At 36.8% G+C, this 13,500-nt stretch overlaps 2 protein-coding genes across 2 annotated transcripts in view; one reads left to right on the top strand and one right to left on the bottom strand.

The window, feature by feature from the left end:
• Nucleotides 1–513: 513 nt before the first annotated feature.
• LOC124115641 (caltractin) lies at nucleotides 514–10,037 on the bottom strand. The gene is made up of 6 exons (XM_046476698.2): nucleotides 9,975–10,037; nucleotides 9,236–9,337; nucleotides 7,364–7,516; nucleotides 5,102–5,183; nucleotides 4,024–4,208; nucleotides 514–3,141 (listed from the first exon to the last, which is right to left on the bottom strand). Exons 1-6 carry the CDS (start codon nucleotides 10,035–10,037, stop codon nucleotides 3,052–3,054), a joined length of 675 nt encoding a protein of 224 aa, XP_046332654.1. The 3' UTR covers nucleotides 514–3,051.
• A 362-nt stretch (nucleotides 10,038–10,399) lies between these two features.
• The window catches only part of LOC124115631 (sterol-4-alpha-carboxylate 3-dehydrogenase, decarboxylating-like), a 53,084-nt gene continuing 49,983 nt past the window's right edge, over nucleotides 10,400–13,500 (top strand). The window contains exons 1-3 of the mRNA XM_046476687.2: nucleotides 10,400–10,433; nucleotides 11,960–12,118; nucleotides 13,297–13,443. Of these exons, the coding sequence (XP_046332643.2) occupies nucleotides 10,416–10,433; nucleotides 11,960–12,118; nucleotides 13,297–13,443 (324 nt within the window). The 5' untranslated portion in view covers nucleotides 10,400–10,415. The remainder of the gene's footprint in view (nucleotides 10,434–11,959; nucleotides 12,119–13,296; nucleotides 13,444–13,500) is intronic.

Here is a 13,500-nt window from a genome sequence, read left to right as displayed (position 1 = left end):
TTCCAGCTACTCGTATGACGGCAGTATGTAAATAATTCAGGGCATGATCAGCTGGTTTGCTGTTTAACATTTCAGTACATCAGTAACATTTCTCACTGGGTTACATACTCAACTACCCTTGAAGATCCGGGATAGAACAGGTCTTCAGCAACCCATGCTTGCTGTAAAATGCGACCATGCTTGTCATTAGTTACCAGGGATCAGGTGGTGAGGGGATCGGGTGGTCAGGCTCGCTGACTTGGTTGATGCATGTCATCATATCCCAATTGTGTGGATCGATGCTCATGATGTCAAACACTGGATTGTCCGGTCCAGACTTGATTATTTACAGACCGGTCATAAAACTGGAATATTGCTGAGTGCGGTGTTAAACAACAAACAAACAAAAAACTTTCTCAACCAAGCCCAGGAAGAAAGTTTGAGGTTGGAAGCCCAGACCTGACTCTTGAGAGGATAAGACTGCTACTTGAATAATCAATACACACACCCTTCAATGATAACAAAACATTCAAATTGAACACAAAATATTATTTATTATGACAGGAAACATGAACACTTTGTACAACATGTCTACATTCAGTTTGAGACAAAAATATGTGACCCAATAAATACATGACCTCTGGAAGGCAGATGAACCGTAGGCATGGGGTAACAAAACAAATAATGCACACAGTGGTTCTCGAAAACAGGACCCAGCTGTTTCAGAACTCAGGATACGCTTCATTAAGCAACAGCTGGGCTTTCAAAAATAGTCAAACCAATAATGAATATCAGAATGTTATCAAGTAATAAAGGATTTCATTTTCTTGCAAATTAGCCTGTTTTTGTGTTGCAGAAACAGTGTGCTGGGAAGACTAGTTGCATTGACTGAGAAAGTGCTGTTGGAAACATCTTACACATTACACGTCTAGTCACAGATATCACCCAACACACGCACACTACTGTCAATAGTAGAATTTCTTTTTGATGTTTTATGTGGAAGAAATATGAGCAATCCATTACGCTTGTAAATAATTGAAGTAATGACTTACCATAATACATTATAATATATACCACTCCACTTTTGACAGGGATATTTTTATCTTTCCATGATACACAATTATATTATTCTCATAATATGGCAAGTGTATATACATGTATAAGGCTTGCTAAATACAATGTTTATTCCTAATAGGGATATTTACCCTCCAAAAACACACTTGTGTGATAACCTCTATATATCTGATTATCCCTCTCAAAAGTTGAGTAGCATATTCTTCCATAATTCCATTATATCTATGCCAGATTGACTTAACAGAGATGGAGCAAGTGTATCCGTAATGCATTCGAGAAGAGTGACTAACTTATTGTCTTGATGCATAGTGGCCTAGACACAAAATAGATGAGGGAAAAGTGCTGCACCAGCAGTAAGTTAATGCTAAGTACTGTGACTGAGATGGACTGGAAGTAATACTGTCTGTTTTGATAAATGGAGACCTATACAAAATGTAAACTTGATCAAGATGACCATTGCTCCCTTGGTAGACATGGCGGAATGTTTAGAACATGATGTTATGAGGCGGGCAAAGGGAAAGAAATATTTCCACAGAGGCAGAAAAGTTGAATTAAAGACTGATAAATATAAAACAAGTACATTTTTTAAGGTTGTATAGCTGATAAGCATTTGTTATTTTGTTTAGCATTATAAACATTGGCTACCCTTTCGTTCAGTCCTGGGCACGCTTGTACAAAGCGACCTTAGCGCTAAGATGATCGTAACTCCAATAATTTAACATAGGCTTACAATAGTCGTAGCACTAAGATCGCTTTGTGCAAGTGGGCCCTGGTTACCATTATCTTATGTTTGACAAGCATGGGAACCGTATACAGTTCCTTATGTAGCACTGCCATTGATAAATATATTGAATAAATACATCGGGAATACCAAATGTGCAACAGGAAACAGAATTCATAAACTATTTAAACGTGTCATCATGTTCAAGACTTGGAGACAAGAAATAAGTCTACCAACATGACAATTATTGTACAATACTCCTAATATCAAAATGAATGAAGTCATTGACAATTTTGGCAATTTGTTTTCTCACTAAACCAAGACTTGTATAACGACAAAAACAATTAAGGTTCTGTGAATGAAGCATGGCATAGTTGACAATATTTTATCAAATAGTTAACAAATGTGATGAGAGCTGAATTGGTTTTATCTGAAATTCCAATGTCTGAGTCAGCTGGATTTACTTACAATATGTTTTTTTCCCATGTGGCCCAACAACCCAGAAAGCCAAGCCCCTTGTTTGACAAATACATTGAATCCAAAGCTAACCACTTTAAACTTGGAGAAAGATGTTGAGTCATCGTCAATACTTCATAGGATTGTATACACAACGTTCTATAACCTGTTAATACATACACTCGTCTCGCGAGCACACACTCAGGACTGCTTCGGTTCAGCGGATGTTATTGTACGCGACTCAGTTCTACACCTTGCTTCAATGTCAGACAATGGCCACGATATTAGCCAAATATATTTACAAGTTATGGAGGAAGATTGTGTTGAGCTCATGAAGTATTGCCGATGATGATATTGAGGTTGCAAAGACGTATTGCATAAGTGCACCAGTGTTGCATTTCAACAGCAGTTCATGAGAGGCCATATGTAGAATAGGATGTGTGAAAAGTTGATGTCATGATACTGTCCATGTGGTTTAATATCGAATCAGAAATTATTTACTTGTATGTTAAACACTTTTCTTTCCCACTCTTTCAGTAATCTGAGGTTAACACAAAGTTGATCGGCATCCAATGTTTCTGATGAACAAAAATGAGTTATCTCCCCTGAAAACTATGAAATGATTCTGTCCTACAAATGCTTGCATCTTAAGATTGCACCCAGAATCAGCATCATAAAATGACATTGCAACTTTTGACACACCCATGGTGACCAACGTCCAGATCTGTCAATGATACCAGGCTGCCTCACTGTCTGGGCGACGCCCACTCGTTTGTGTGTCGCTGAATGACTCCTATATACAGTCTATGTACATAGATACATCAGTATAAGCTTGTCTTCTTCATTATCCTTAAGAATTCCTCCTGATTGATTTCACCATCACCGTCCCTGTCAGCTTCATCAATCATTTCCTGAAAAACACAAATTCAAACCATACCTACTTTAAAAGGTTCCTTATTATCATGATTATGTTTGTCACCTCAATCATTAAAGCAGTGTTTGGAATTAAGGGGGTCCGGGGGTCCTTGAGGTCTTCTCCTGTTGTATTTGAATCTAGGGACCCCAAAACCTTTAACTTTAAACATTAAGGGACCTGTGAAGATCCGGGGTAGAATAGTTCTTCAGCAACCCATGCTTGCTGTAAGAGGCAATTATGTTTGTCGTAAGAGGCGACTAATGGGATTGGGTGGTCAGGCTCGCTGACTTGGTTGACTTGGTTGATGCATGTCATCGTATCCCAAATGCGTCGATCGATGCTCATGATATCAATCACTGGATTGTCTGGATCAGACTTGATTATTTACAGTCTGCAGTCATATAGCTGGAATATTACTGAGTGCGACGTTATACAACAAACAAACAAACTAAACATGAAGGTTATAACAAGGTCCCCTTACATGCAGAATTTCGAAGGGTATAACTTGAATAAAATGTGGGTCACCCCTTGTCTTCGAGGTAATCAGTGGGTTCCTATGTTGATTTTCTTTTGCTAAAATTGAAACTTCTGAAACAAGGTGTTAAAGAAATGAAGCCAAATCATTTTGGAAAGCCAACTGTCTCAAGAAACATGCATCCCTCACTTTGACTGGGCGGTCAAAGGTCAATCTGGCTTCATCTAACGTGATCTTTGAAGGTCCTCACATCTTAATGCAGACAGAAATTGTATCAGAGCAAAAGATCAGATTGGAATAAGATTGAGTACCTCACTCATTTCCTATTGAGGGGAAATACCAACAAAAGATAAAACACCGGTACTTCTCTACAATCCTATCTCAGTAACCATGGTAACCAACCTGCAGTTCTTCATCCGTGAGATTTTCTCCTAATTCTTTGGCAACACGTTTGAGGTTTTTGAAAGATATTTTTCCCGTCTCATCATCATCAAACAGACGGAAGGCCTTGAGAATCTCCTCCTTGGCATCCTTCTCGCTCATCTTCTGCGTCATCAGCGTCAGGAAGTCATTGAAGTCAATTGTGCCTGGAACAATGGGCAATGTCTTTCAGTCTGCGTTCAGACTCACCATTCCTCAATATACTCACCCATTCAACAAAATACAGCCAAATATTTCAGATATTAGACATGCTTGATCAGTGGTGGCAAGGTGAGCTAAACCCTAGAGTGAGTGAGTGAGTGAGTGAGTTAAAATTTTAAGTCACATTGCCAAACCCTAGAGGTCAGAAAGACAGCTAAAATTCTTCACAAACCGTCTGAAACCTAAGTTCAACACATTCTATTGGAAAACACTTCAACAGTTGACAATGAATATTGGCAGACCTTATTATGATTAAGCACTGTGCACTGAAGTCAAATGTATATTACCCGTTCACTGATGTTATTTTGTCATCCGTTTAGCCTATATGGCAGTTTACTGCCTTGTGTTACTTTCTAACAGAAATGCTTTGAACTCAAGTTTCAGAAAGACTATTGTTTTCAATCCAACATAAGATATATACACTCGGTTTAGTTACTGTCTTGTATGGGTGGCCAGTGATGAGTCATAGCAAGCTTTAAACATGGCAAACACAATTTTAAACATACAACACATATTCAATGACAATAATCTCATCAAGCTTCAACTTGCTCCACATGTTCAAACTGTAAAGTGAATCAATGTGAAAACAGCCACCTTTGTTCAGCAATTCCTAATTACCACATTGAAACATAACTAGCAGGTAATAAAGTAGGTTCTTTCACTAACCAGTCCATTACTCATTTAGAGTAACTCATATTTACCTCATGGTTCATTCATAATGCCGACCTAATGTTTTGTTGATTATAAACTAAAGCCATGTGATTTCATCAACATGGTCATGAGAAAAGTGAAATTCTGTGACTCCAAAACATTTTCAATCATCATCAAAATATCTTACCTGTTCCTTCTTTGTCAATATCAGCAATCATTTTCTTAATTTCTTCTTTTTTTGGCTCAAAGCCTAATGCTCTCATTGCAACCTACAATGAAACATGAATATATATGATATTGACATTAAGAGCATAAAAAGGGGTCCTTTTTGTCTTGTCATAACACCAATGTTTAATGTTAAAGGTTTTTTTTTGGTTGGTTTGTTGTTTAACGTTGCACTCAGCAATATTCCAGCTATATGACGGCGGTATGTATTTAATCAAGTCTGGACCAGACAATCCAGTCATTGACATCATGAGTATCAATCTACGCAATAGGGATACGATGTAATGCATCAACCAAGTCAGTGAGTCTGACCACCCGATCCTGTTGGTCGCCTCCTATGACAAGAATCCATAGATTCAAATACCAGAGAAGACCTCAAAGACTCCAAGACACACACACCATACCTTAATGTAGAAAGAACTCTGTGCAACACATCCTAATATGTGAATAATATTTAGAGTATAAATTATCCCTGATCTGTCCTCATAATTAATCATCAACCAGTGAATCATGGTACATAAAATGAGCAAAGGAGACCACAACTTTTTAACATCAAAGAAATTGAGGTACAGCAACTCTACAGTCCTACTTCTAGCAGGTCAATCAATGACACAACATGTCTGCAAATTCAAATTTGTTGTTCTGAGAATATCAGCCATGATAACTGAAAACCCTAGTCTCCTAATTACCTGATTCCATGCAGGGTTCTACCTAGACCTACGAAAGTGGGGGTCCAGGGGACCTTAATAAATATTTTTAAGGGTCCTTACCGGCAATATGAGGGGCCTGTACAGTAATGTAATGTTTTAGTGAACGGTACATTTAGGTGTAATTACTTCAGAGCCTGGCATGAATCAATGATCATGTGGACAGTGGTCATGATTGATGAACGAAATAACAGACACCTATAATATCTGCTCTTGATGCATTGTACACGATTGTAGGTACAATGAATATTATTGTGCATTCTTCTCTCTACATTTGTGCATCACATAAAACCCTGTAGGTGTCTAAACATACAACACCAAAGGTTACAATTCCTAAACCAAAACTGGAAACAGACAACAAAGTGTTATCCTTTCACAATGCTCCCCAAGCTTTGACGCTAAGTATTTTAACAGACTTCTCCACAAGCTGAAGTCAGGATCTAAATTATCACCGGATGTCACCATCAGCATCAGTGCAACATTAGATAAGACTTGATCCACCCAGTGCCAGAATCATTGAGAATGGCCCACTACACAAACTACATATGTTTCTGGTTTCTAGGAACGATCCTAATCTGGAGCCTCCAACCCATAAACCTTTCCTTGTCATTTTTCTCCAGTAGAACCATAGGTTTTATCACCATCAACTTGATCATGGTACCAGAGCTCCAGATAAGCTGCGTATCTGCGTAAAATATGCATCAGAAATGCAGAAATATGCAATAAAATAAAATCCAAGTGTATCAAATACGCAACGAACATTACAGATAAGCTACAAAAATATAACTTGTGCGTATCATCAAAATATTGTGAAGTAACCCTGCGTATTCGATTAGCAAATCAGCAACTTATTTTGAAATTATAAACGGGCATTTTGTCAACCTTGCCAAACTCCACGATGACAGTTACATCACGATCATTTGCCATCACTCTTTCTTGTGGAAGTATTGTGGTATTTTGTTGAGTCCTATAAAGCTCTCGAACCCACACAACACCAGTTTGCAGGGACTAGATGAATAGTGTTTTTAAATATTTAACTTAATTACCCACATGTGTAAAAACTAGTGGGTAACAGAAATTTGAATACCCAGATAGAATTACTGATACCCAATGATTTTAAAATGCATGGGTAAAATACCCACAACACCAAAAGCTTATCTGGAGCTCTGTGGTACTGTCCATGCCTAACATGTTCAACGCCATTAGCATAAACGTGTGCACCACCTGCCTAACTATTGATAATCAGTCCTTTATACATGCTAAAGAAAAGACAAAGTAAATAAATCATCTACCTACCTTATATTCAGGATATTTGGATATGCACAAACATGAAGCATGTGCAAATGTTTTACTCTTTTCTTTAACCTAAGCAGCCTCTGTTGCTATCTCATTCCCATCTAATTTTTAATACATTCTTAGTACCCTCTCAGCATGCTCAGTGTTCAACAACAAACATTCAAATTGTAGGCATTTCACTGGCATCTATTGTGAGAAAAAAACCAATACTAATGTTCTACCTTAAGCTCTTTGGCATCTATTGTGCCGGAGCCATCAGCATCAAACAGGTCAAATGCTTCTCTGATCTCCTGCTTCTGTTCCTCGGTTAGTTCCGGCTTGGGCCCCGCCTTCTTCCTGCCGCCACCAGCCAACGAGGTCTTCTTGTATGTTGCCTGCAGTGCAGAGTGAATATTTCTGTTACAATCCAACTTGTTGACTGTAAATTTAGTACTTACAGGTTCATAGCCACAAGTCTTTACACATCATCTACTGCACTGGAATGCGGTCTGTGCTAAAATCTTAGTCTTAACATGCTTAAGGTATTGGGCAAGTAGTTATCAAGGACTCCTTGGCAGAAAAACTGGGGAAAATATCTTTATTTTATTCAGTATTTGGATTTTAAAGTTCTTATTATTTTACCAAAGTATTCTCAACATTGCATTCATGTAAAAATCTAATACTAACCTTAAAAACATCTTCCTATATATATATACCATGTTTATTGGCCACATTATCATGGATTATAAGTCTCCCAAAACCGACAATGTTCTGACATATAACAGTTTGTGTGTAACATGGTTACGTACCAACTGCATTATGATGTTTGTTAAATTCACTGAAACTCAGTATTGGGATTTCAACCTCTATCATGTCGGTAATTAAAAATGCAAAGCCATCACAGCGCCTACAATTGCTCATAAACCATGTGGTTTAGTGATACTGAGTTGTTTTCAGTTGGTCACAGAAAAGGAAACTTTATTTCCAAGATTAAATAATTGAAAAATATCTTGAAAGCAAAGATTTGCATAATTATAACTTCATAGTGGCGGGTGCAGGCCAAAATGCCACTGATTTCTCGATGAAAAAGGCACTTCATTTGGAGAATATGGCTACTAATTGTCGGGCGAAAACAGCACCTCCATTTTTAAAAATGATATGAATGATTTATTATTTGTCTTCACAAGTGACCATGTGAGTTTAATTTCCTTTATTTCAGTACCAAGGTAAAGAAAATAAGGCGCCGTTTTTGCCAGGCAAAAGTAGCTGTTTTGGTGTTAGGCAAGTTGCTGTTTTTGCCAATCGGTGCTGTTTTGGCTCAGTTACGTTTTGCTGGTGTGCTGACTTAGCTATAACCTATAACATGTATAATGGTTCAGTTATGGACATACAAAAGTGCACACTTACATTTATGTTGTATCACCCTTTGGGTTCATCTATTTCTTATTATACGATTTCATATAAGAGAACAAAACTTGACTTTGCTATGGTACATGTACAGTTCTTATACCAATAACTAGGGCCTACATCCCCTCATCCCAAAAGGGAACTATTATTTCAAGGTACAAACTCAGTTCACAAGTCCTCTATGCATCACTTGTTCAGTAACATGTTAAGATAGTTACAAGGTTTTTTTTTCAACAAATTGTTAGAAATAATTATGAAGGAGCATTGTTTTGAAAAGTGTGCTATTTTGCGGCTCTAACATGTCCAACAAACCATTCAATGCCTTTAGACAAGCTGAGACATGAATTAGGCCTATTCGACAAGTTCATTAACAAACTACAAAATTTGATTCCACTAAACATTAACGACACGTATTATACTAAATCTATAGAGGCAGGACAACTAGATGGCGAACCATGATGAAGAACATTAACATATATGCTGGTAATGGACAGTATTGATCGGGTCGAAGCTATCTCGGTCTGACAGTTCCTTGCAAACAAATTCGAAATTTATGCCGAATAAATTCCCCAAATTACGGCTACGAATAACTGTCTTGATATTAATTTTGAAACGAAATATAAGCTTAATTCAGATAACACAAATGCAAAAGGCAATTGAACAATTTCAAGACTCGAATTAAGAATGTAAACAGGTATGTTACTTACCATGACTTCTGTTTTGTTGATCTTCGAGACGAACAGACCGCCTTGGTATCCCGGATATAAGGACCGACGTGATGCTTTCGTCGCAATTTGATTGGCCCATTTCTTTGAAAGACGAATACTATTCTGTTAACAACTAGTAACAATGTTCGCGTGTACCCTAGAAGATTCAGGTGGATACATTTTAATGTGACTTTCCATCAATGCACCGTTTTCAATTTTCAGTTGACATAACTAAGAAATAATTACTAAACGTGTATATACCGTAATTAACCCGATCCAAATAGCACAATCAACGTGAAAAAAGTCAATTTTTTAAACTTGGAAAACGAATAATGGATACTTGAGTGGTATCACTTTCAGAGAGAACATTTGAGGTAAAAAAGGACGATATATATATATATATATATATATATATATATATATATATATATATATATATATATATATAGTCACTTATACATACATACATACATACATACATACATACATACATACATACATACATACATACATACATACATACATACATACATAACTGAATTCATAACTGATTCAGTTATGGCCTGATGAGACTCGTACGTGGTACGAGTTGAAAGCGCTAGCCTATTAAAACTGTGTTCAATCTTACTCCACTTATTTAATTATTACTATTTTGTGCCTATGAGACATCTTTTTTGTTATGCCACCAGTTAAAAAAACCGTTTATTCATATATTTATAAATATTTATTCATATTTCACTTGCATCTCATTCTTATTTTTGTAGTCCTTATGCATGGTCTTATCACTGCTTTTTGTATACATGGTCTTATCTCTGCTTTTTGTATGTTCATAATTCGAACTTTTACGAAATGTACCACCATCGACGAAAATTGACTTTCATGCACTGTAAATTATACGTAATCGTTGATATTAATAAATTTAACATTTTAATCATGAAATAATCGTAACTTTGTAAGAAGTAATATGTTAGGTTGGGATTTATGTCAACGATAACCAATTTATAGTACTCATGAAAAAGCGCAATTAAACACCAGAAACGCCCACGCGTCGCCTGAAGACAGCAGATGCCCGTTTGGATCTGTTATTAGTTTGAAAGTTAGTACTGTCTATGTACAACGTTAGGTCCGCACAAGAAGGAATCACACAGCTCATTGGCTAAAACTCTTATCAACAAACAGTATGGCGGCTGCTTCACGGGTATGGGAAGTTTTCATGAATCATATGAACATTAATGCCGTTCCTAGTCCGTTCATGATTATATACCAAAATGACAACCGTTGTGTGTCCTAGTTTAGTGTGTAGCGATGTTGTTACTGCTCTCTAACCGCTGTTAAAATATTTTGCACTGTTCGAATTGCCTCATACGTTTGTAGCAGACGAATCTTTCTATCACATGTTCTTTTCTGATGCTATGATTGGTGAAACTGTCTCAGACGACATACATCATATCGAACCACTTTAAGAGTTTGAACTGAAAGAAGCTTGTAATTTCAGGGAATTGTGTTCAATGAGCAAACTAACAATAAAGACAAGGATTATTCAACATTGTTTCAAAACTGATTAAAGTTTTTTATCCTTCCAAGGCACAAGCAGAAATGAATAATTAGAATAGATCATTTTTAGGCAAATCGTGACATAGGACTCGGTTTTCGTTTATTTTTACATGCGTTTTAAAAGAACAGAATCATTACAAGAAAGGATGTCATGGTCTAACATTAACATCCATGATTACAGCATTATCCTACAGTAATACTATACATGAAGGAAAACTGGTGAAAAGAATTGAAACATGCCCAGTAAAGTTCACTGTGGTCTGATACCCTAATCTTCTTCTGAAGCACTAATGCAAAACACACAACCTCGACCTTTAGTCTCAACCTAAACTGAAAGTTTGTCACAAGACTATGGAACCTACAGACAGATTGTATTGGACAACCAACCTATTTACTGCTGATTCCATCAGTTGTCAGTGCTACTCTAGTGGAATCACTCATAAAATCTCTGTTGTAGTTAATAGTAATGCATTAATGTATAACATCCTGGTTGCTTGTTTTGGGGTTAAATAAAACAGTAACTCACTCACCCCTCGACCTGTATATAGTGTCTATTCGTTATGGAGATTTTATGAGTATTTCTCATAAGCTACAGGAACATTTGATACATATACATGTTCACACATATTTCGCTTGTATATTGTTTAATGCCTTACTTAGCAATGTTCAAACTATGTCAGAGTAGCCTGTAAAAAATCCAGTCTGGGCCAGGCAAACCATTGATTGAATAAATTCCAACTTAGAGTCCACATGGGGGTGATTATTATGGGTGATTATTATTGTCAGCACTCTTATAAAAAAAAATTGAATAATATCTGTTTGAAATTTGTACTCTATCAGTTATTTCAGTAAATGTATATTTTTCCATCTAAGAAGAATGATGTGTGAATAGCAGTCCCATGTCAAATATGAGGTGTATGGCTTTTTGGTATTTTTAATCAGCTCTTGTAGCATCTTACTCTCTCTAAAGTCATCCCTCTTATAGTTGATAGGGGATACACATTATGAAAATGTACGGTACTTGAAATAATTGTTTTGAAATGGAATTTGATGAACAGAATTAATACTTAACCTTAAGACTGTGTTGGTATAAGATATGAAAGTAATTGTAAGTTGTAATTTGTCATTTTATGTTTTCATTGCAGGCAGAAATATTTTGATTTGTTTCAGAACAAGACATGTTTGGTAATTGGAGGGTGTGGTTTCCTTGGCCGCCATCTCTGTGATGAGCTCCTTAAGCGTGGCTATTCTTGTCGTGTATTTGATGTAAGGAAAACCTTTGATGATGACAGAATCAAATTCTTCACAGGAGATCTATGTAACGAACAAGTAAGTCACATATCATAACCTAATAAAGGACCTGTAATTTTTGTGCCTATTTTATGCATGTTCCCTATTCAATTTTGTTATCACTCAACTGTATTACAATATCAGAGTGTTCAAAATAGCTTCCTGCTCATTGTTCTGGGGACAGTTGATTGTGAGACAGTGACATAACCCTTCAAGCCTGTCCTCTTGAATATATGATCTGCAACACAACAATTATTCACAGGGTACAGTTTCATTCTGTTTTACCACATGCACCAGGTGCAACCAAGTGAATTAATCAGGTTGCACCACCAAAATATTGGCTGCTCCATTTCCTCATAAATTGAAACACTCTATTTTTAGTTATTTTGAATATTAAATATAATCAAAGAGACATTCTAAAGGATTTGCAGACAGTTCTATAAAAAAAATCAGTTTTCGGCTTTTAGGAAATATAACGGCTGCCATGCACTTGTGGTGAGAGATGTTACCTGCACTGGATGCAACCTGGCAATAAAAGTTACTTGCACTGCAGGGGCGGTTGGGTAGCCCAGTGGTTAAAGCGTTCGCTTGTCACGCCGAAGACCCGGGTTCGAATCCCGACATGGGTACAATGTGTGAAGCCCATTTCTGGTGTCCCCCGCCGTGATATTGCTGGAATATTGCTAAAAGCGGCATAAAACCATACTCACTCACTACTTGCATTGCACTAGCAATGTTTTACCTGCACTTGTGCAGCTTGGATATAGTGAAATCGATCAGTTTATTCATTACATTCAAAATTAATAGAATATTTTCATACATCAATGGAGTGTTTGCCTACTGGGTTAAAATGATCACATGGGTGCAATGAGTGAAGCACCAGTCATGACACTGAGAAAAGCGATGTAAAACCTCAGTCACTATGTATCAATATCAAAATTGCAGTAAGACAAGAAGTTTGACAACTCAGTCATTGTTGCCTTGTAATGTCAAATTGAGGAAGTACAACTGAAGAGCTTAAAAAAAACCAACAGGTAAAGTCATTATAGGTTGGAATATAAACCACAATGTAATATTTTCAGAAGAAAGAATAAATTTTGATCTTAATTGAAACTTTCCCAGTTTTACAAATACTCCTTACATGGTTAGAACACTGACATAACTTTCCTTATTCCTTGTTATTTATTTATGTGACATGTTTGATTATTGTATGTTAGGATTTGCAACCAGCTTTGAAGGGTGTCAGCTGTGTGTTCCATTGTGCCTCTCCAGCGCCCTCTAGTGACAACAAGGCCCTCTTCTACAAAGTCAACTTTCAGGGAACGAAAGTTGTCATAGCAACTTGCAAGAAAGAGGGTGTGAAGGTAAATCAGCATTGCCTGGATTTTATATATTTTTTGTAAGAATTCAAGCGTTCAAGG

The sequence above is a fragment of the Haliotis rufescens genome, unplaced genomic scaffold, assembly GCF_023055435.1.
Source record: "Haliotis rufescens isolate VD_foot unplaced genomic scaffold, xgHalRufe1.0.p SCAF_7, whole genome shotgun sequence".
NCBI classification, from domain to species: Eukaryota; Metazoa; Mollusca; class Gastropoda; order Lepetellida; family Haliotidae; genus Haliotis; species Haliotis rufescens.
The sequence above is the reverse complement of the archived record's forward strand: the minus strand, read 5'-3'. Positions and strand labels throughout refer to the sequence as shown.